General features: G+C 42.4%; 2 protein-coding genes across 2 annotated transcripts in view; both read left to right on the plus strand.

Annotated features, from left to right (window-relative positions):
• Positions 1-14,654, plus strand: part of ATF7 (activating transcription factor 7) — a 96,385-nt gene extending 81,731 nt beyond the window's left edge. The window contains exons 6-12 of the mRNA XM_006869951.1: positions 1,779-1,936; positions 3,325-3,424; positions 3,943-4,056; positions 4,563-4,715; positions 7,627-7,824; positions 9,630-9,738; positions 13,405-14,654. Of these exons, the coding sequence (XP_006870013.1) occupies positions 1,779-1,936; positions 3,325-3,424; positions 3,943-4,056; positions 4,563-4,715; positions 7,627-7,824; positions 9,630-9,738; positions 13,405-13,622 (1,050 nt within the window). The 3' untranslated portion in view covers positions 13,623-14,654. The remainder of the gene's footprint in view (positions 1-1,778; positions 1,937-3,324; positions 3,425-3,942; positions 4,057-4,562; positions 4,716-7,626; positions 7,825-9,629; positions 9,739-13,404) is intronic.
• A 7,247-nt stretch (positions 14,655-21,901) lies between these two features.
• Positions 21,902-22,609, plus strand: NPFF (neuropeptide FF-amide peptide precursor). Its single transcript, XM_006869953.1, has 3 exons — positions 21,902-22,006; positions 22,243-22,364; positions 22,492-22,609. Exons 1-3 carry the CDS (start codon positions 21,902-21,904, stop codon positions 22,607-22,609), a joined length of 345 nt encoding a protein of 114 aa, XP_006870015.1.
• Positions 22,610-23,187: the final 578 nt, after the last annotated feature.

A 23,187-nucleotide genomic window follows, 5' to 3' on the forward strand; every position in this document is an offset into this window, starting at 1 on the left:
AGCAGTCTGAAACTACCAGCTGTTCTGCAGGAGAAAGATGAGGCGTTCTGCTCCCATAAAGATTTACAGCCTCGGAAACCCTGTACAGGGTCGCTATGAGTCGGAACCGACTCCATGGCACACAGCCACCATTTATGATAAGCATTGGAGCCCACTAGCCACTCCACGGGAGAAAGATGAGGCTGTCTGCTCTCATGAAGGTTTAAAGCCTCGGAAACTCTATACAGGGTCGCTGTGAGTTGAAACCAACTCAAATGCACTTAACAGCAGCAAATTATGTTGTTGAAGTGCCGTCAAGATGGTTCTGACTCATAGTAACTGTTTCCAAGAGTCTTGGTGTGGCACTGTGGGTCAATGCGCCAGACTGCAAAACCATTTGGACTGCAAGGTTGGCGGTTCAAGCTCACCAGTCGCTCCTCGGAAACCCTGTACAGGGTTGCTATGGGTCGGAACCGACTCAACGGCACTTAACAATAACAGTATGGTTTCCAAGGAGCAGTAGGTGAGTTTGAGCCGCCAACCTTGTGGTTCAAATCAACCTTGAGGTTCATTGCTTTATCCCAAGGCGCCACACCCTGACTACTATTAAAGTTATTAAAATACTTAATTTATGAAGATCAAAGACTACAGCCTTTGATACGGGTTACACCTCAACGTAAAGAAAACAAAAATCCTTACCACAGGATCAATAAATAACATCAGGTTAAATGGAGAAAGGACTGTCGTCAAGAGACTTCATTTTCATTTTGCTTGGATCATCCGTCAACACACATGGAAGCAGCAGTCAAGAAATCAAATTAAATATTGCATTAGGCAAATGTGCTACAAAAGCCCTCTTTAAAGTGTTCAAGAGCAAAGATGTCAGTTTGAGGACTAAGGTGCACCTGACCCAAGTCACAGTATTTTCAGTAACCGTATATGCATGTGACAATTGGACAGTGAATAAAGAAGACTGTATAAGAATCGATGCATTTGAATTGGTGTTGGAGAGTATTGAAAGTACTGTGGACCATCAAAAGAACACACAAATCTTCCAGTCCCTGGAGAAGGACATCGTGCTTGGCATAGTGGAGCATCAGCAAAAACGAGGAAGACCCCCAATAAGATCGATTGGCATGGTGGCAACAGCGCTGGGCTCAAGCATAGCGAGGATTATGAGGTTGCCGCAGAACTTGGCAGTGTTTTACTCTGTGCTTAACAGCAGTAACAAAAAGCACCTAACAACAACAATGGAGATAATGCTGGAGTCCTGGTGTGGTACTGTAGGACAAGCATTGGACTACAATGTCAGTTTGAATCACAAGGTTGGTGGTTCAAACCCACCAGCCACTCCTTGAAAACCCTATATAGGGTTGCTGTGTGTCGAGCTTGAGTTGTCTTATCACCAGTATGCTTGCCTTTTCCCACCGCAGATCAGAGGACACTCAGACATCAAGTTTAGGGTGAGAGAAACTAGGTTGAAGAAAATCATAACAGTCCCTAGAATTTATATAACTCCACAGTGCGTCTCCAAAGAATTCAAGTTACTTTCCAACTCTCATCTCATTCATGTAGCCATCAGCCCTGAAAGGGAGATAGCCAAGAGATTTTAGTCCAGAATCCCTTCTGACTAGGTGAGAGAGGTATATAGATCCATAAACATGATGAAATCAGGTCATGATTTACATGAATAACTCATGCTCTTTCCATTAAATTGATACGAGATTTTACCAGCTATATATTTCCTTGTAAGCATCTCCCATAAAGCCTTTTGTGATATGTTGATCTCTTCTCCCCAGGAGGTTGCCCCACAACCTGTTGTGATTTCCACTCCTACGCCCACCATCGTACGCCCTGGCTCCCTGCCTCTTCACTTGGGCTATGATCCACTTCACCCTACCCTACCCTCCCCAACCTCTGTCATCACACAGGCTCCACCATCCAACAGGCAACTGGGGTAAGTAAGCAGAGCAGGAATATGCAGTGAAGCCTGAATTTCTTTACAATTTGTGAAATTCTTTCATAAAACAAAAGTCCAGATTTTTGAATACCCAGCAAAACGGAGCCATGGAGACTTATCTCTCAGAGTCATTTTTCTTTCCCCTATGAATAGAATTTCCTTTACCTTTTTAGTAGAGAAGCAAGTATTTATTTGGGGGTGGTTGTTGTTGTTAAGTGCCATCGAGTCAATTCTGATCCATAGTGACCCTGTATAGGGTTTCCAAGGAGCAGCTGGTGAGCTTGAACTGCCGACCTTGCAGTTCAAACAGACTTGCAGTCTAACGCATTAACCCACACCAGGATTCCTATTTGGGGGTAGTACTTCCTTAATTAAGGAGCTCTGGTAGCTCAGTGGTTATGAATTGGGCTGCGAACCACAAGGTCAGTAGTTCGAATCTACTAGCTGTTCTGTGGGAGAAAGATGAGGCTTTCTGCTCCCATAAAGATTTACAGCCTCGGAAACAGTGTCACTATGAGTCAGACCCGACTCCACGGCACATAACCACCACCACTTTCTTAATTTGTGGGTTTAATACTGCTTCTTTAATGTAAAAAAAAAAAGAATCCTTATAATTTTAGAAAATCCATCACAATGGTGGAGGCTACACAAAGAAGTATTTTTAGTTCTTAGCCCAACTCAATATAGAAGTTTATTGGGCACTACACTGAATGAGGGGCTGTAACCCATTATGTCATCTTTTTTGAAGTTGGTATTCTCCTTGAACCTAGTCAGAGATCTTGACCTTTGTGTTTTTCCTCACTCCTAGCATAGCCCATACAGATTTGCTGATGGAAATTCTGTCCCCAGGTGCCTATAGATTAAGAGGTTATTGCCAGAAGTTAGCTTATTAGAGTTCATTGTTCTCTGAGCCTACTAGGAAAAATGTAAAAGGACAGATGCTTTTCGGGGGTTAGCAAGAACTTACCATGAAAAGGAACTAGTGAAACTTGTTGATTTGATTTGGCCATCAAATGACATAATTCAGCTTTGCAAAATGACTACTTAGTTTTAATTGGCCCTTATCTAAGGCAAGATAAAATTTGTACATGTCAGTGGGAAGGATGTTTATAATTGTTCTAAATTCTAAATAGGATTAGCCTCTCATCCACTTGTATTAAGAGGTATTTCTGAATTTACAAGGTTTAAATATCATGCAATTTTTCTCTATCAGTAGTATTCCTTTGTTTTCCTGCATTCATGAGGATGTCAGATTTGCATTGTCACAATGTTGCCCTGTACCTTCCCCAACTAAAAAATCCTTTAAAATCTGCTATAATTATAGGAGGAAGATCCTTAGGAAAAAGAGTCAGTATTATGAGCATATCACTTCACATCTTCTCTAGGTCTCCCACTGGCTCCCTCCCTCTCGTCATGCATCTTGCTAATGGACAGACCATGCCTGTGTTGCCTGGGCCTCCAGTACAGATGCCTTCTGTTATATCGGTGAGCTCTGTAGTTGGGGCAGCCAGCCCTACCAGCACACTTATCCCTCCCTTCCACCTGCATATTCATAAACACACAAGTACCCCAGGGAAATGTGGGCTGTGGGCTATAGTAGTTAAGCATGGCAGCCCACCCAAATTGTTTATTAAACTCTGCCAGTCTAGGACTATGAAACACTAGACAAAGACTCGTCTGGACAGTTAGCTCCTGATCTAACTGATTACAAGCCCACTGATTTGTTGATTTCATTTGACATTTAGCATCTCCCAAATCATCTATCACTTTTCTGAAGATGAAGTCTCAGTGTTTTCCGTAGAAATTGTCACAGCACTGAAGGATTAGATTCCCTACCCTGTGATGCTTTGTGGGAGAAGGTATTTCCCAAGGTATCCCTACAAGTCCTATGAGCAAGTTGCACAGAACAGGCTCTGACATACCAATCTCAAAAGCACTTCATTTTTGAAAGCTGTTACCCAACTGATAGTATTATGTTCCCTTTGGGTATTCTCTTGATCCAGCTGGCTAGACCTGTGTCCATGGTACCCAACATTCCTGGTATACCTGGCCCACCAGTTAACAGCAGTGGTACTGTTTCTCCCTCTGGCCACCCCATGCCATCAGAAGCCAAGATGGTGAGTATATCCCAGCTAAGATGGTGGGTATATCCCAATCTTGGGTGATGTTGGCCCTTCTGAAGGAAGTGATATCTTATCTCCTGTCTCCTACTTTCAAGAATCTGGTACATAGATATGGCAGTGCAAAGAGGCAGCACAGATTGTTTGAATTGGAACACTTGCCATTTTAGTTCCAGGGTGACAGATGGAGAGTGGGTTGGTGGGTAGGCAGGGGAGCTGGCCAAGAGGTGAATAGCTGTGTAACCAGCACTTGGCTGGGTTCCAGGAGAGAGCTTTCATCTGGACTCTGTTGCTTTAACAACACCCCTAGCCCCCAACTGTGCCCAGAATGATAGCCAGGGAGAAGAGTTGACATTTTAGGGATCCAGGTGCATATTTTAAGGGCAAATTGGTGTGGAAATTTTCACTTTCTGTAAGGTCAGCGGTCAAACCTAAGCCCACTCTTGTTACCCGTAACAGAATTTCACTCTTGACAAGCTATTTATCCTTATCTTTCCCTACAGAGACTAAAAGCTACTCTGACCCACCAAGTCTCCTCAATCAATGGTGGTTGTGGAATGGTGGTGGGTACTGCCAGCACCATGGTAACAGCCCGTCCAGAGCAAAGCCAGATCCTCATCCAACACCCCGACGCCCCATCCCCTGCCCAGCCACAGGTCAGTTGGGCCCTGGGGCGATCAACTATGTCACTCTTATTCTTTGTGTCATATCTATTTTTCAAGGAGGTAAAAAATTTAGGAAGACTAGCTTTTAAGATTTCTAGGTACGTTCCTGCTCCTTTGATCCTTATTGACAGTTCTTTATCAACCTGCATGTTGTACTCATTTGTACACTTACTGAATAAGGCAGAACTGTTGTAGAGGAGGGCTCAGTTTTAAAAGTTTGTTAAGTTTTGGAAACTAAATAAATAAGCCTCCATTTTCAGATTGTCTGTACTTGACAGGTGACAGCAATCTGATATCAATTTTTGGAATTACGTACTTTGCCCAGCCCCTCTTTTCCTACCTATTTCATAAGTTACCACCACGTGTCCAAACATTCAGTGGCCTTATGCTGCCTTAAAATGATGCCAACACCACCAAAAGCTTACATTTGAGTTTTTGTGTTGTATGTGCCCACTCTCCTAAAATCCCCACCAATTCTAGTTCCTGAGGTTGGTAAAGCCCTCTTCCTGCTATTCCGGAGTTGGGCTGCTTTCCTTTTTGAAAAATTGACATGGCTTCCTTTTCAATTGCCACTAATTCGTTTCCTTCTCATTTTCCTTTTTTTTTTTTTTTTTTCTTGTTTTTGGTCTGGTTTTTTTTTCATGTCCATCTGCTATATGAATTATCTAGTTGCCTGTGAGACACTAGGAACCAATCCTTTCTTTTCCCCCATTCTTTTAACTCACTAATTTTTACATGTGCTACAGTGAGCTCAGGACAAAGAGAAAATTCAGATTCTCAGGAGAATTATTGTAACTTTCTGGAAGTACCTTTTTAAAGTGAGAAGCAGTGATCCAAAACCTCTAGCTCATTAAATCAAGTTTAAATGTTCCTATTTTTTTCTTTTGGGGGTAACAGTAATAGAATAGATAAAGTCATCTCTTGATTATCTGTATTAACGGAGAATAACAGTAACACAGATCATATGCCTCCATCCCATCCCTAGAGAATATGATTCATAGAGTACATTACTATTTTTATAAGTTCTTTAAGTTATTCTCATGCAGTGATGTGAGCACTGGCATTTGGAACCTACTAATACAGATAGTCCCTAATAGCAACAGCTCCAAGAAGAACTTACTTTGGTACTCTTTTACATTAGTTTATTTCTATAGATAGTTGGCCTATCTATATTTTGTTTAATCTTGGCTGCTGTTATGAAGTTGGTTTGTGTTCCATGAACACATACCAGCTAACAGGAAGAGAAGATGATCCAGAAGTACCTTAATGACAAAAGATATCAGCCTGAAGTTTAAAAACAAAAGACAAGAGGTTGTGCTAGAAATGATTAATAACTGATTTTAAATTTAAAAATACACTAACTCGCATCTTCCCAGAATATCCCATACCTTGCTGGTTGTTGTTAAGTGCCGTCAACTTGGTTCCAACTCATAGCGACCCTGTTTTGGGTTTCTGAGGAGCAGCTGGTAGATTTGAACTGCCGACCTTGTGGTTTGCACTATAATGCTTATCCAACATCACCTTATGAGGAGTCCACACCTTGCTGGTAATGAGGTAAATAAAGACTTTCTTTCTCAATGTGGAACAAAACTCAGTTATAAGAAAGACCAAGCTTACTGGTCAGATAGAGGCTGGTAGAACCCCCAGGGACTGTGGCCCTTACCCTTCAGTTCTGGAAATAAACTCACTCCCATGGCTCAGTTTTCAGCCAAATAAAACTCAAGTCTATAAGGAGCTCTGGTAGTGTAGTGGTTACGAATCGGGCTGCGAACCACAAGGTCAGCAGTTCCAAACTACCAGTTGTTCCGCAGGAGAAAGATGAGGCTTTTTGCTCCTGTAAAGATTTACAGCCTTGGAACCCTGTACAGGGTCGCTGTGAGTCGGTTCCGACTCCACTGCACTTAACCACCACCACCATAATGGGAATGGAGTCCTGGTATGGTGCTGCAGAATAATGTACTGGACTGCAAGGTCAGTTTGAACTGCAGAGTTGGCAGCTCAAACCTACCAGCCACTCCTTGAAAGGGTCGCTGTGAGCCGGAACCACCTCAGTGGCACAACAGCAACATTACACACAACAACATTATACACAACAACAACAACATAGGGGAATGAAGTCCTGGTGTGGCACTGGATAGTAAGCACTGGACTGCAAGGTCAGTTTGGACTGCAGGGTTGGGGGTTCAAACTCACCAGCTGCTCTTAGGAAACCTTATACAGGGGTCGCTATGAGCTGGAACCAACTTGACAGCACTTAACAACAATATAAAGGGAATAGTGACACTAGTGAGTCACCTTAGAATAATCAACCACTTGAGATCAAAAGGGCATTTATTTAATGACAAAGTTAGAAAGAATGGAAACAGCAGACACAAGGCAGGAAGTGATATGTGATATTGTTACTTTGTGGGATTGCAATCAATGACATGAAACAAAATGTGTATGAATTATTAAATGGAAAAATGACTTGCTCTCTAAACCTTCGCCCAATTCACACGAAAAAGTTTAAAATAAATTTTTTTTTCACTTTTTCTGATACCAGTTCTAGCATGTAGTTGCTTACATTTATTGCTTGCCCTAATCATTTATCCTCAAACTTTTCTTTTATTTCAAAGTCTTCTACAAGATTTCCCATTATGTAGAAACAAAAAGTGATCCAGTTTCATTTTGTCTGTCTGTCTTTCTCAGAAACAATCAGTTTCTAACTGAACTGTGGTGTGTCCATGTATGGGGCTGAGAAGACTGAAAGGAAATGGGAAGCAGAATAGTGATGAGACTCGCTGTGGTTGTCAGAAACTGGTAGAACCCCTTACCAGATCTTACTTATCTAACTGATACCAGGTTTAATGTGGAAAAGATTGACGTTTCTGTCAGATAACTCCTCTGCCTTCCTGGGCAACAGGTCTCACCAGCTCAGCCTACCCCTAGTACAGGGGGCAGACGGCGGCGCACAGTGGATGAAGATCCAGATGAGCGGCGGCAGCGCTTCCTGGAGCGCAACCGGGCTGCAGCCTCCCGTTGCCGCCAAAAGCGGAAACTGTGGGTGTCCTCCCTGGAGAAGAAGGCAGAAGAACTCACTTCCCAGAATATTCAGCTGAGTGTGAGTGGGTCCTGGATGGTTGCTGAGGTTTGAAAAGTAGGATTAAATCAGAAAAAAAGTGGGACGTTAAATGTTGTTGTAAGTGCCATCAAGTCAGTTCCAACCCATAGTGACCCTGTATAGAGTTTCTGAGGAGCAGGTGGTAAGCTTGAACCACCGACCCTGAAGTTCATACCAACTATGCAGTCCAGCACATTAACCCAGAGCACCCGCTACACTAGGACATTATGTAGACAATGGCAGTACACTAATTAGAACAAATCTGGAAGATGTGCCAGGAGCAATGCAGAAAGAATCTCTTACAGTCAGAATTGAAATCTGTTCTGTAGGAATTGGGGAAGGCACTCACCTTCAACCCCCAAATCTACTAGGATGAGTCATTCATAGTTCCATTTGAATGAAGGAAATTGGTTTTAAGTACCCGGAGTATTCTTTTAAATTATCACTAGACTCTAACTGGACTGTGGAAAACCCACAAAGGGAAATGGTTTTGCCCCAGGTAATGCAGCTTCATTCCCAGCTTTTAGGGGAATTGTTGTTATTGTTAGATGCCATAGTATCTGTTCTGACCCATAGTGACCCTATATACAGTAGAACAAAACATCACCCAATCACATACCATCCTTACAATTGCTGTTTCAGTCCATTGTGGCTGCCACTGTTGCACAGTGGCATCTTGTTAAAGATTTCCCTCTTTTTCTCTGTCCTTCCACTCTCTGGAGCATGCTGTTCTCTAGGGATTGGTCCCTCCGATAATACGCCTGGAGTATGAAAGACAAAGTCTCACTATCCTGGTTTCTAAGGAGCATTCTCCTTAGAATTGTACTTCTTTGAACACAGGTGTTTGTTCTTCTGGCCATCCATGGTACCTTTAATAGTCTTTTCCAAAACCATGACCTAAATGCATCAGTTCTTCTATGGTCTTCCTTATTCATTGTCCAACTTTCACACGTATATGAGGCTATTGAAAATACCATGGCAATTAATGCAGCTTTATTCCCAGGTCTTAAAGGGTGGTTTTTTTATTGAGTCTTAAGAAAGAAAAGAAGAAGCCACTGAAGCACAGGTAGAACAATAATAACCCAAACATTCTTTTGAATATTATTTTTTCCCTTCTGATTATTTGTTAAAATATTTAATTACAAAGGATTTATATGAAATGTATCCTTTATGTTAAAATGTAGATAGATTCAGAATAAAAACAGCCCCTCTTTTATCTAATTGTCCCAATATCATTATCTTCCCCATTCAGATATATATGTATTTATATTATTTTCATTTATAGTTTTAATGAGAGAGTCAGGGGAATGTGTGCTTATTTTAGCTTAAGTGACTTTAACAGAATGTCCTGGAGATCTGTGCATGTGTATAGAAATCTGTCTCATTCTTTTTAATAGCTGCATAGCAATACATTTTATAGTGTGCTTTATTATACGGTATGGATATTTAGATCATTTCTAATTTTTTGATCAGCCAACAAAACTGTAGTGGGTTTTATGCACTTGAGTAGATAGCTCTGTTAAATAGATTCCTAGAAGTAGATCTTCTTAAAAGATATATGCATTATTAATTTTGAAAAATTTTTCCTAGATAGTAGTAATTTTCCTATTATAAAACCTTACTTTTTACCAACTGTCTTTGAATTCATGACCATTCTGCCCCTATGCTGTCTAAAGATTTGCTGAATCAAGAATTTTTACCAGATTCATGGGAGAAAATTCAGGCAGCATTCTGTCCTCTGTTTAGGAAGTCACTGTGGGTCCAAGAGTGGAAGATTAGTTTTCTTGATACTCTTTTCTTCTCAGAATGAAGTCACATTACTACGCAATGAAGTGGCTCAGCTGAAGCAGCTGCTATTGGCTCATAAAGACTGCCCAGTCACTGCACTACAGAAAAAGACCCAAGGCTATCTAGGTGAGTGGCTCACATCCTAGTAGGGTCAGCCAGACAGTAAACGGCATTGAAACTCCATCCTGAATGTATTGGGAAGTCCAGACAGTGAGTAGTTTTGGTGAAGCAACCAGTCCTACAAAAAAAAAAAGTAATCAAAACTTTTACAGAGTTATCCTAATATTTTATTACCATTGGAGATAAAAGGTAGCAATATTTGTTGGATGTCTACTTTGTATTAGACATTCTACCATCTTCCCATTTCTCTCATGAAGTGGATATTACCTCCATTTATAGATGAGAAAACTGCAATCAGATTAGGTTATTTACCTGAAGTTACACAGCTGACAAAATGATGGGCCAAAATTCACAACTGACTCTTTGATTCCGAACACACTATATTGGATTAGAGAGGATGTAAATAGCGGATTATACAAAAGCAGTGTTTTAAGAAGGAATTTGTTAAAAATTGAGATTTTATCTTTTTAGTGATAAGATGATAATGGTTTCAGATTGTAACTTGTGAGTACACATTAAACAGTTATAGAAAGAGATGGCCATGGAATTATGTTCAAATCAAGCACAATTATGAAATTATAATTATAATGAATAATTTCCTTATGAACAGTTGGTTTAAGTACCGTTAAGTCAGTTCTGACTCATAGCGACAAAGTTAATAAATGATAGTTTTTCTTGGCATATTGAATAAATTCATATAAATGTTGGCTATCAAATTTGGGTGTTTTGAATTATTTTTCCACTGACTATACTTTCAGAGATGTGTTCCCATAGAAAAAGTGTAACTACATCACCAATTTTAAACATCAGTATTTAAATTTTAATGTATACTTAAGGCATATTCATTCATTAGAGTGATATTTACTGAGTGTTGTTTCACATGCTGGGTATATAATAGGGAACAAAATAGATTAGATTAAAATTCCTGCCCTTGAGGAGCTTATATTTTACTAGGAGAGACAGACAATAAACACGATAAATAAGTGCAATGTATGGTATGTTAGATGATAGTAATTAGGTAAAATATATGGTATGTTAGATGATAGTAAATGCTGGGAGAAAAAATAAAGCAGCAGTGTTAAAATTTTGAATAAAGACGTGACAGAAATGAAGGGAGCTAGCCATGCATTTTTATGGAAGCAATGTACAGTAGGCAGCAGGAGTAGCAAATGCAAAGATGCAAGATGGGAGCATGTCCGGCACATTCCAAGGACATCAAGGAGTCTCCTGTGGCTGGCATGAAAATAATAGGGGGGTAGAGAGTAGTTGGCCCCCTTGGTCATAGTGAGGATCTCAGTCAGGGTTTACCCTACACTGTGGGCCATAAGAAGGGTTTCAGCAGAGGACTGACTTAGTTGATCTGACTTACATTAGAACAGGATCACTCTGAAACTGCAGTGTACAGATAGGCCTCTTAGGAGGCTACTGTAATAGTATAGGCAAGAGATGACACAGCCTTGCCCAGAATGGTGGTAGTGAATGTTTGAGCAGAATGTGACGATGTGACAGTACACATGAGAAAGAAAAAAAAAATGACCCCAAAGTGTTTGGTCTGAGAAGCAAAAATGGTATGGCCACTAATGAGATGGAGAGAAGTGTGGAAAGAATTGATTTGGGAGGTATTATCAGAAACCCAGTTTTGAACTCAGTCTGGAGTATAAAAAGCCATATGTAGGTGGAAGTGCCAAACACGTCACTGGGTTTTTGGGTCCACAGTTTAGAGGAAAGGCTAAAGGTAGCACTTTGAAAGTCAGATTTTAAATCATAGAACTGGATGAAATAAATCCCTAGTGTAGAAAGTATAAATAGAAAAAGAGAAGTCTCAGGACTGAGCCCTGGGATACTCCAACATTTAGAGATCAGAGATCAAATAAAGAACCCGCAAAAGAGACAGAGAATGTATAGCCAGAAAGGCAAGAGGAAACCTAGCTGAGAGTGGTATTTTGGAATTCAAGAAAGGAGTGTATCTAAAGATGGGCCAAAGAGGACAAGGACTGAGGATTTGCCAGTATGTAGTTTATGTTCAGTAAATTTTGTATTCACTTAATACAAGAATTTTGACAGGTGGTCAATCCAGTAAACTTTGCATGTTTGTTACAGCAAAGATGGATTTAGTTCCTGCTTTGTAGTATAGACGTTATGGTGGGTAATTGAAACAAAGATGAGTTTCAAGATGAATAATACTCAGAGGGTTGTGGGGAGATAAACATGTAAACCGTTTGTGAAGTAAGTACTGGTGCCCCTATAGATAGCTTCTTAAAGACAAGGTTCCTGTTTTATTTTTTTCATACCTGGCACATAGACAATACTCAATAAATGTTTGTTGAATACATGTATTCTTGGAAAGCACAAAGGATAAAACCCCTAATTGCCTGAGTATAACAACGAAGCCTTCACAGAGGAGATATTATTTGTATTAGGCATTCATTAGGAAGTTTTCCCTTATTTTACATATCTGTATCTGTTATTTAATAAATTTCTTAATGAGCAACATGGAGCTTTTTTATGTAGCTCCAATAGTTATATATAATAGTAAAATATTGTCAGTTTAGGTGGAGTGGCGCAGCTTATAATAAATATTTTAAATCGTTAATGCTTAGCTAATTGATAACGAGACTGTAACAGGTTTCTTACTTGTGTGCAGTGTTAATTGAATCTTGGCCAAGGACTGACCATTCATAGCATCATTTGATAGTAGCAAACTATATGCTAAAGAAATATAAAAAATAATGAAATGGTTTAATTTCTGTGGGAATTAATCAGAGAGGATAACTATAAAGAAATTTATTTAAAATCTTCAGTGATGTAAAAAAGCGGAAAAATGTTCCATATAAGGTTAATGGACTATGCAAATATCTAGAAGCTGGATAACGAATTAACGTGATAGGGATTCACTTTATTAGGATACCCAAAAACCCAAACCCATTGCCTCTGAGTAGATTCCCACTCATAGCAACCCTTATAGGACAGCATAGAACTGCCCCATAGGGTTTCCAAGGCTGGAATCTTTATGGAAAGGAGCAGTGGTGGCTCAATGGGTTAAGCATTGGTCTGTTAACCGAAAGGTCAGCTGTCTGTACTTGTCAGCCACTCCTCAGGAGACAGTTGACACAGTGTTTAGTAAAGATTTACAACCATGAAAGCCCTGTGGGGCAGTTCTGCTCTGTCATGCAGGGTTTCTAGAATTGACTGAGCCAAGTGAGTTTGGTTTGGGGTTTAATCTCTATAGAAGAAGACTGCCACTTCTTTCTTCCTCAGAATAGAACTCTGACGTTTTGGTTAGCAGCCGAGTACATAACCACTGAAACACCAGAACTCCTTTTTTATTGATTGTTGTTGTTAAGTGCCATCAAGTCAGTTCCAGCTCATGGTGACCCTGGATAGGATTTCAAAGGAGACCAACCTTGTGGTTCAAACAGTACCACACCAGGAATCCTTGTATTAGATAGACAAGTTAGTTTTGGCATAGTTCTTACTTCATTTCTCACATGTACCCATTCCCCAGCCAGGATTCCCCTCTACACCACCACTACCATTTTCCACCTCAAAAAAAAAGATCAGCTTCATTTTCCTTCGGGCTCCTTTAGAATTTTGGCAAAAGGTAGTCCTGCGTCTAACCCTGTTCTGTTTTCTAATGACCTGATCTCTGCTCTTTGCCCTCCTTCCTGACAGAAAGCCCTAAGGAAAGCTCAGAGCCGACGGGTTCTCCAGCCCCTGTGATTCAGCACAGCTCAGCAACAGCCGCTAGCAATGGCCTCAGTGTTCGCTCTGCTGCTGAAGCTGTGGCCACCTCGGTCCTCACTCAGATGGCCAGCCAAAGGACAGAACTGAGCATGCCAATACAATCGCATGTGATCATGACCCCACAGTCCCAATCTGTGGGCAGATGATGCCTTCCCTGGTGGAGAGGTCCCCAGTCAGAGCTCGCCCTCCCAAGAGTCAAGAGAGAGACCATCTTATCCCTTCCCATCTGCCTTGGACGTGGGAATATGGAGGAAAAATTGTGTGTTGTGAGTAATGGACAGATGTGGGGCTTTTTTCTTCAGCTTCATTGTCATGTACATTTGACACCTGTACTAGGGGCCACCCAGCCCCAGAGCCACATAGATCTTCCCTCAAATGTGGGGTTTCTGATGCACCTACAGCCAAAGGCCTTTCCAGTTGGTGTGAACAATCAGCCCTACCCGATGCACGAGTACCCATGTCTTTAACACTAACCCTTGCACTTCTAGGTTTGGGGTTTCTCAGTTCCCTGTCTTCCCACTAAGCTGTGGCTGTTTACCTTATTTTTTTTACCAGCATGCCACTTCCTGCTAGGTAAAGGGAGGCTAGATTTGATGACATATCACCCACTGAGTCACCCCCAACCACTCTGTGGACTCAGGACTTTTTTCTCAGTGACCGCTTGTTTACCCTTCTTTCCCCCTTCCTAAATTCTGGTTTAAACATTCACCTATGGAGAATCTAAGTTTACCTTTAATGTATGAAATAGCAGTATTTTCCAGCTCTTCCATAAACTTTAGTCTTTCTTTTCACCTATCAACAAACAAAACCCATGAGTTCCAGTATAGTCCTTTTTCATCTATTTCCAGAGATATTTGTGTGCTTCATTTTGTTTTTACCTTATCTAGTGGTGGGATCTTTCCCACCTCCCTACTAAGCCTTGAAAGACTCATCTTGTGGCCTTATATTATTAGATATTACTTGTAGTGAAAACGGAAAGAGCTCTGGATGTGAGTGGCTGATTTCTGTGTGTCCGGCCACCCCCCCACCCCCCAATCTACCTTCAGTTCTAATCAAGGCAGGCAACAACAGTGTAATTTAAAGCTGATTCTTTCAGGTTACTGGATTGATGCTTTTATGTTTCACAAGCATTTACTGGCCAAAACATATATGTTCTTTTTGGTCATCATTCTGTTCCTACCCTCCCTCTTCATTCCCTTGCCCACATTATTGCCTCTGTCTGTCTTCTGTAACTAGCTGAGATATGCAGCTCTCATGGATGCTCAAGTTTGGGGACTCTACACTCCCTCACTCTTTCCCCATCTCTCAGCCTTACACATTTTTATTCTTTTATGAGCTAGAGTCTTGTATTCACAAATCTCCACCACCCTCTGGGTCTACCTTCTTTCTCTTTCTCCAGATCCTCCCAGATATCTTCAGCTGTTTCTGCTCTCTGCTCCGTAGATGTATTGGTGCTCCATACTCCAAGCCCAGGACTCTGAGGCATCATAGCCAAGGTTCTGAGTGAGTTTTCTTGAAGATAAGATTGGATTGGGATGCAGTACTAATTTCAGTAGAGAAGTCTGGACTCATTGAAGGATCTGGCCTGCCTGGGAAATAGGTGACCCTCACTGTTAGCCATTCTTGTTGAAGAGTTAAACTGCAGTGGGAGAAATTCATCTTCTGACCCTCTTTCTTCCCCATTAACACTTACCTTCCCTTGGCTCTGAACTGTGCAATTTCTGTCAGCGCTATAGGAAGCAATCCAAAGCCAGAGGCCTGTGGATAGATAGGTCAGCTTTAATAGCCCTTCAGCGGGAAACCTTTCCAATTGTCCTGGAGCCACTCTCTGCCATCTGTCTCAGCCAAAATTGCCCTTTTCTCCATCTTGCCTCTCTCTGTCTTAAACCTAATACACAATAATCTCCAGTTTCCTTTCTTATTTTGTCTTCCAAAAATGACTCATAGGGGAATGAGAAAATGATCTGAGCTATAGGATTCCCGTCTCTTCAGTGTGATATACTGGAGAACCAATCGGGCGACATATTCTGCTGCATTTGTTTGAAATTTCCTTTTCTGCTTTTCAGATTTCAGGAAGCCTTATCTGGTAAAGAGAAAGGAGTGAAAACATAGGCTTTCTCGTCCTCTACCACCCAAGAGGAACAGCTTCTGAGTGATTCAGAATAGCAAGTGTCATGGCAGGTGTCACGATGCATGTTACAACCTCCAGGGACTTCACTTGCCTTTGAAAATTCACAGACATTACTTGAGCTCAGGACTTTTCCTTTAGACTACTTCCTGCTTTAGAGCTTTGTTTCATTTTTTATTGCCTTGATTTCCCACTAGTAACCTTGTCCTAAAGCTTGACTGAGTTTATGGCTCCTAAGGAGCCTTCATAACACCTTTGACTATTTTTCTTCCTTCTTCAGTCAAGTGTTTTAAAGTTAACAGTTTGTCGCTGCACACATGCCCTGCTTCACTGCTTGGCTTTAGAGGGGGTTTGAGCCCTGCCAGTGTGTCCTCCTTGTGTTGGGTGGCTTATTTATGTAGAAGGTCTTACTTAGTGTCTTAGCCCTCAAGTCTAATTGAGTCCTTATATTGCATTTTCATCAGTGAGAAGTTAGTATTGGTGACCTAAGTAATGGGTATTGCCAGAACCTTAGTAGTGAAATAGCAATGAAATGAGCAAAGGACAGACCATTACACCCAGACAACCCTTTAGCTAGTCCTCAGATCTAAGAACTTGGAGCAATTGCTTATCCTGAAATTTTTCTTGTAGTCAAGGGGAAGAACTTACTTTGTTATTGCTGCCAGACATATGGTTATTTGTCATTGATCTTTGCTTTCCAGACTCATCTGGACCAGAACCAAACCTCATGGAGAGTGTCACTTAGTCCTTCCTAAGGACCATGGCAATTCTGGGGGCTTAAGAAGGGGCACTTTCAGAAAGAAGCTGAGAGTCTTGGGACACTTCTAAGTGAATACAGGATTCAGTTCTCCCACCTCACTCCAAAGATACAGCTAGCTACTAAATATCAGAACCATAGAGAAAGGGGGTAAGAACCAGGTCTTCCAATGTGCTAGAGTTCCTGTTATATTATTCCCTTTAAAGAAAGCTTCTTGGAGTTGAAAATTCTGAAAAATCCTTCCACACTACTAATGAGGACTAGAAAAACAGTACCTCTTTTACATACCCTTTCCTATTGGTTATATACACTAAGTCGCATTTCTTTTAGTATCCATTCCTGTCTTGGCCCTGACACTATATGTTTTAGGTTGTGGTGAAACAGGAGTTAAGCTAATGGAACTTCCCCTTGCTGCCTTCCCTGTCACCATTGTTGTTCTTGCCGCCTTCCTTAATCCCCCAGCACCACTTAGCCTGGTAAATGAGGTGCTTAACCATGCCCCATCTATAAACTGATCTACCAAGCAGTTTCTGAGGCCCCCAAGCTCCACATTGAGAGTGCCCCTTAAAGGTGCTAGCTCTTGAGACAGCTCTCCTCAACTCAGATCCTCCCCTTTCTTCATAATTTCCTTCCCATCCCCAAATCATTATGTTCCATTAATATTGTATGTACATTGTATACACAGGAAGGACATGTAATTTTTTTGTTTCATAACCAGTCTGTTTTTATTTCAGTCCTCCTAGTTATCTCACATGTATCTTTTTGATATGCCCTTTGTGCTTTTTGATTGAGGGGAAAGCGGGGAACAGGACAAGGGTGCTAAGGCAGACTAACGGAGCCCCACCTCACGACAGCTTTCCAAGGCCTTGTCATCCCTTTCACAGTATCGCTGAGAGCGCTCTGTTGGCCTGTGATGTGCATACAGACATATAGACCCACTCACCACCCCAATGAGATGAGCCAGTAGGAATGGACATAGGTGGCTACTTGGCAACACTTCACCCTCTGTACTAGTTCATTCATCTCTCTTTGCAGTAAAAATCCTACCCCAGAGTGAGAAAAGGCTAAGGAGAGTAGGATAAGTTAAAGCAGCTTATGTCCTTTACAGGAGCAGGTTTAAATTGTAGCTACTAGGGGGTTTCTTTTATTTTTAATGGGGATGTGGTGGGGTGCGGTGGGAGAGACTGGTAGTACAGGAATATCTCACCAGCATTAGCTACTGGTGAGTGTTTTAACTGCATGAAGCGGCTCTGAGCACCAGTTTCATTGGCTTTACCTTAGGGAAGTGATTCCTCTAAATGTGAGCCAGAACCAGCAACAGCATCATCAGCTGGAAACTTGTTAGAAATGTAAATTATCAAGCCCTTCCCAGACCTGCTGAATCAGAAACTCATGGGGTGAATTTAACAAGCACTCCAAGTGATTCTAATCACAACTAAAGTTTGAGAGTCTCTGCCTTAAGGACAAACTGGGAAATTTTTACAGGGTATCAAGGACATGTTAAATTCCACTCTCTGCCTTAGCACTTTGATATTTTTTTTCATTTTCTCCAGTCCTTCCCTCCCTCCAGTCCCATTAAAACAACCACATCACTGATCTCAATAGCTAGGTAATCTTTCCCGTCTTATCCCTGAATCATCTTCCTAGGTCAGTCTGGTCAGAGACTGTCCAGTGTTCCCTTGCAGATTGGTCACTCCATGTTCTTTGTTACATTAAGGACCAGCTGGAGCTTTCGCTGCTGTATTTCTTCCATACACACACACACACTTCAGGCAGGAAGGAGATGAGTTTAGCCCAAACAGCAGAGGCTGCAGCATTCTGACACAGTATCTGTTTAAAAGAAAGCAGTGTGTATCTATGATTATATCTCTGTTCATCTATATATCCTTGACATGTAGCAACACCTCTCCATCTCATCAAGGAACTTAACTCTGGGTATGGGTCCCCCCAGTGCCCAATGGTGGTCTTTGAATGGTGGGAGGATACAGTGCTACAGGCTATTTTGTTACAGACTGTCTTTCCCCTTCTCCCCTCACCCAAGTCCGCATGATCCCTGTGAGCAGGCTCTCACAATCTCCTGGGACGTGGTTGAGGCAGGAGCTTTGCTCTATGCTCACTCACCGTCCCTTCTTCCTCCTCCCTTGCCACTTAGCAGTTATTGCCCCAGCCAGGCCTTCCCCCTGCCTCCCTTCCCCTGACATATATTGTGCCTTATTTATGCTGCAAATATAACATTAAACTATCAAGAGAATCACTGTTATGTCTGGTGCATCAGTACTCTTATAAAAGTCCCATTGCGCACTATTTCTGGGAACTCACTGGGCTTTCACGTCTGTCTCCCTATTATAAGGTTTGAAGGAGAGGATATTCTTGTCACTGCTTTTAATAAAAGAAGGACACAACCTAGATAAGGTGGATGATTTCTATAAATTGTAGAGCACAACAGAAAACATGAGCTCAGATCTCTGTGCCCCCCACACACAATTGTGAGAACATTCACTGGAGAATTAATGTGTGCTTTATGTGTATGAGGATGGGAAGGTGGCCTCTTATCTTTTAGTGTTTTGTCCCCACACCACTCCTAACAAGTCCTATCTTCAAGAAGTTTCCAGCCTGACTAGGGAGACAAGGATTGAAATGTGCATATAAAACAGAAAGTAGAGTTCTAATGAAGGGGCGGAGAACCTTTTTTCTTCCAAAATTTATAACAGCATTTGTGCAGGCATACAAAATTATCAACTTAAAAATTTGCCTGCTATATTTGGTCAAACATTTAATTAACTCACTTGGTGTGGTGCTGCATGATAACGCAAAAGTTTGAGCTTCAAGATCAGCAGTTCAAACCCACCAGCCGCTCCTTGGAAACCCTATACAGAGTCACTAAGAATTGGAATCAACTCAATGGCACTTAACAGCAACAAATGTGATGGCTGGGACTGTGGATGCCTTGGCAGGGTCAGACAAAATAATTTCACAAGCCTTATATGCCTTGTGGGCTGGACATTCCCCACCCCTGCTCTAATGGAGTGTATGGATTTGGGGAAGAGGTTGTTCTGGAAATGAGAGGTGGAATTTGTGTAGAAGGCTTTATAATTATTGCAAGTAAGGACCATGAGCCAGGCTGGAGAATTTGGCAAAGCTAACATGTGCCTCTCAGGGCTTCCCAAGAGGAGAGAAATGCTTTAAAAGCTCTTCATCAGTGATCTTTTGTAGATAGCTGACATAGATAGGGAGCCTGAACCTCCTTGGGAGAGTGGGAAAGGTAGCGGTGTCCACTGTGTTGTGGACAGAACCCCTTAAGGATCAAGAAAGGGGTAAGAAATTAAGTGGCTGAAAGCCAAATACCAGAGCCAAGATTAAAAGATTCTGAGGTAGGAAATGAGATTCCGAAGGCAGAGCAGATTACCAAATTATCAGAAGTAACTCATTCCAATTTCTTATCAAAGGAAAGACTAACTCATCTCCATCCTGGCCATAAGACACCAGCTTGACCAGCCCGTTTCTGAATGCAGCCTCAGATCAGACCCACTTGTGATTGGTGGTCAGAACTATTAAGAGAAATAGCAGAGTAGTGAACATTTGAGTGCCTGCTCTGTGCTAGGTGCTTTGCATTGTCATTTTCTGTTCACAGCTGCCTCTTGATCAATGAGTAGTTGCCTCATTTTACGGATGATGAACTAAGGTTTAGGTCAAAATAGTTACCCAAGCGTAGACAGAAGTGCTAGAGCTAGGATTAAAACTTGAGTTCTGACACTGGAGTCACTAGGACCTTTCCAATGTCTCAGGCATCCTCACAACCCTATTCCTCTGTACCATTGTCAGAATAGGCAGTGCAAGATCTACCTCCCTCTGAAGAATCATCTATCCTGGACTTACTACGTTTTCAAGACACAGTCAACCAAAAAAAAAAAAAAAAAAAAAACTACATGACGTGATGTAATCATGTAATGATGATGACTGTCAGATTCTATGCTTGGGACCAACTATGAGACAAGCCTACAAAAAGGCTCACCTTAGCTTAGGCTGCATGAATAGACAGTATCTGGAATGTGGTGCTGTAGAATAAGCACTGAACTGTTAACCACAAGTGTCAAACTCAACAGCTGCTCCTCAGAAGCTCTATATAGTGAACTGAACTGCTAACAAGGTCACTATGAGTTGAAAGCTACTTGATGGCACTTCACAACAACAGGACATCACACCTAGAACAAAACCTACCTTTATCTACAAATCTGAAGTATAAACTGGTTTCTAGGTGTCATGTTTTAAAGAGGTGGAATGTTTCCCTTGAGCAGAAAATACTAGAGTGAAAGAATGAATTGTCTTCAAACATATGAAGAGTTCTTATACTTGAAAGAGATTAGAAAATTGTGGGATACAATGGGACAAACTGAATAATCTCTGGTAGCCTCATAGGGAGACTGAACCCAGTTTGGCACAAGAAAAAAACTGCCTGAAGACTCCCAGAAAATAAGTCCCTAGGGATGGGAGTGTGTGAAGGTAATGTTTTGAGAACTTCTGTGCCATGGCAGATCCTGTGCTGAATGGATTACAAAAAGAGAACTGCAGGGTCAGCAGTTCAAAGTCACCAGCTGCTCCTTGGAAACCTTATACACGATCACTGTGAATTAAACCGACTCGGCTGGCACTTAACAAATAAAATTCTAGAAAAAAATAATTCTGGTTCCACAATAGTTCGAGCCCTGTGCAGCTAACCAACAATGTTGGGAGTCTTAACCCAACATTTCACTTGCAGGAGAAAGATGTGCCAGTCTGCTCCTATAAAGATTACAGCCTTGGAAACCCTATGAGACAGATCTACTATATCCTAGAGCCCCTATGTGTCATAATCGATAGGCAGCATTGGGTTTAATGTGGCTGTTTATTCTAGAAAAAAGAAATGGCTAGACCTGGCAATAAGACATAGAGACCACAGGGTGGCAGCAGTGCTTCAGTTGCAAAGGAAGATGACGCAGGTCCACCACAGCTATCAAGTGAAGATGAGGGTCTGTAAAGATTTAAAGCACCATACACACCTCTTTCCCTACAGGGTAGGGGCAGGCTGAGTAATCCTGATCAACATAGTTTCTCCTTCTCCCAGGTCTGGTCTTGGCTTTTCCCTTTGAAAAATTCCTCCCTGGACATGACACCTGGCCCCTCCTTTATGCTTTATTCCAGAAGTTAGATGATTAGTTGGAGCTCTCCAACCTGTTGAGGGATTGGGGGTTCTTGTAAGGTCCCCCCCAGGGGCCTGGCTCTGAGAAAGCTTCTGCAATTAATGATTCTTCCTGAGCTCTGGAGACAGGATTTATGCATCTAATAAAGTCTGTAACTCCAGGCTTAGGGGTTGGGGGCTGGAGGCTGACAGCAGGGAGTCCCTGGAGGGCCATGGGAGGGGGTCCCAGGAGGCTCTTAATGGAGTCATGCATTTCCATTGCCTACTCTAAATTCCCCTTCAGGCAACTGTGGGCGGGTGGAGGGGGAGACAGGGGACAGCAGGTATAAGAGACGGGTGGGGCTGCAGGAAGGCGGATGGCAGCATGGATTCCAGGCGGGCATCTGTGCTGCTGGTGCTACTGCTGCTAATAGCTGACTGGGGCCACACTAAAGAACCAGGAGACCAGAATGCATACCAGACCTCAGTGGTAAGTGTGAGACCCCACCCCTATTGCACACCACTCTCTTCCACCCTGGCTTGAAGTTTGCACTCTAGGTTCTAATACCTCCCTAGTTACGGGTGTCTTCGCTGGATCATCACAGCTGAGAAAATGGCTCCTCAGCACCTATAACTTGGGTCCCTTGAGACCACCTTTTTCTTTGAGACTGAAAAATCCCAGGCATTTGGCCATTAGATTCCTTCCCTGGTGCCCCCTTGCCACAGGAGGAAGACAATGGACTCCATACAATGCAGGACACCCAGGCCCCTGGGTCACTCTTGGGATCCCTGCTCCAGGCGATGCAGAGATCCAGCCGGAGCCCAGCTTTCCTGTTTCAGCCCCAGAGGTGAGTCTGAAAGAACACATGAGCACAGCTGGGGTGGAAAGGGCAGGGGACAGAGGAAGAGAAAAAGAAATGGGGCTAGAGAAGGGCAGCAACTAAAAAAGCCTACATCTGAGATTGACTCTTCTAGGTTTGGCAGAAATACCCGAGGATCCTGGGGCAGTGAACGGCTGAGTCCCCGGGCTTGGGAGGGGCTGAACTCCCAGTTCTGGAGCCTGGCTGCCCCACAACGCTTTGGGAAAAAGTGACATGTCATGCTCTCATGTATTTGCATGCAAGACCCACACCCAAAAGTATTATGTATCCCCCAAATAAATGGCCCAGCTTCTGAATCCAACTGTCTGTGATTCCAGTGGGCTGGGAGAGAGCCCCCTTTATCTCCACCAATCCAAACTCACCAAGAATATAGCTGACAGGTTCTTAAATATTACTGTTCCCAGCCTCATGCTACCAGAAAGGAAAATATAGGGATGTACTTGGGGTGGGAGCAGGGAAAACCAAGGAGCAAAAAGAAGCCAAAAAGTAACCTGGCGCTCACCATTCTCCTCTGCCATCACACTACTCAGGGAAACAGACCTGGGTTTACGAATTCAAGGAAGCAGCATGTTTATTCTGGGCTCTAGGAGAGAGGCCCAATATCCTTTCCACTCCATCATCACCACCAATAAAATGAGGACACATCCCGGATTGGCTAAGGCACTAAGGTCTCGGGCTCCTTGCCCTGCGCTCTCCTCAGCCTCAAGGCAGGCAGTCTGTGTCAGAGGTAGAGAGGGCACCTCCAAAGGGCACCAGAGCTGAATACAGATGCGTGGGCCAGGGGCAGGAG

Source organism: Chrysochloris asiatica, unplaced genomic scaffold (genome assembly GCF_000296735.1).
Source record: "Chrysochloris asiatica unplaced genomic scaffold, ChrAsi1.0 scaffold00138, whole genome shotgun sequence".
NCBI classification, from domain to species: domain Eukaryota; kingdom Metazoa; phylum Chordata; class Mammalia; order Afrosoricida; family Chrysochloridae; genus Chrysochloris; species Chrysochloris asiatica.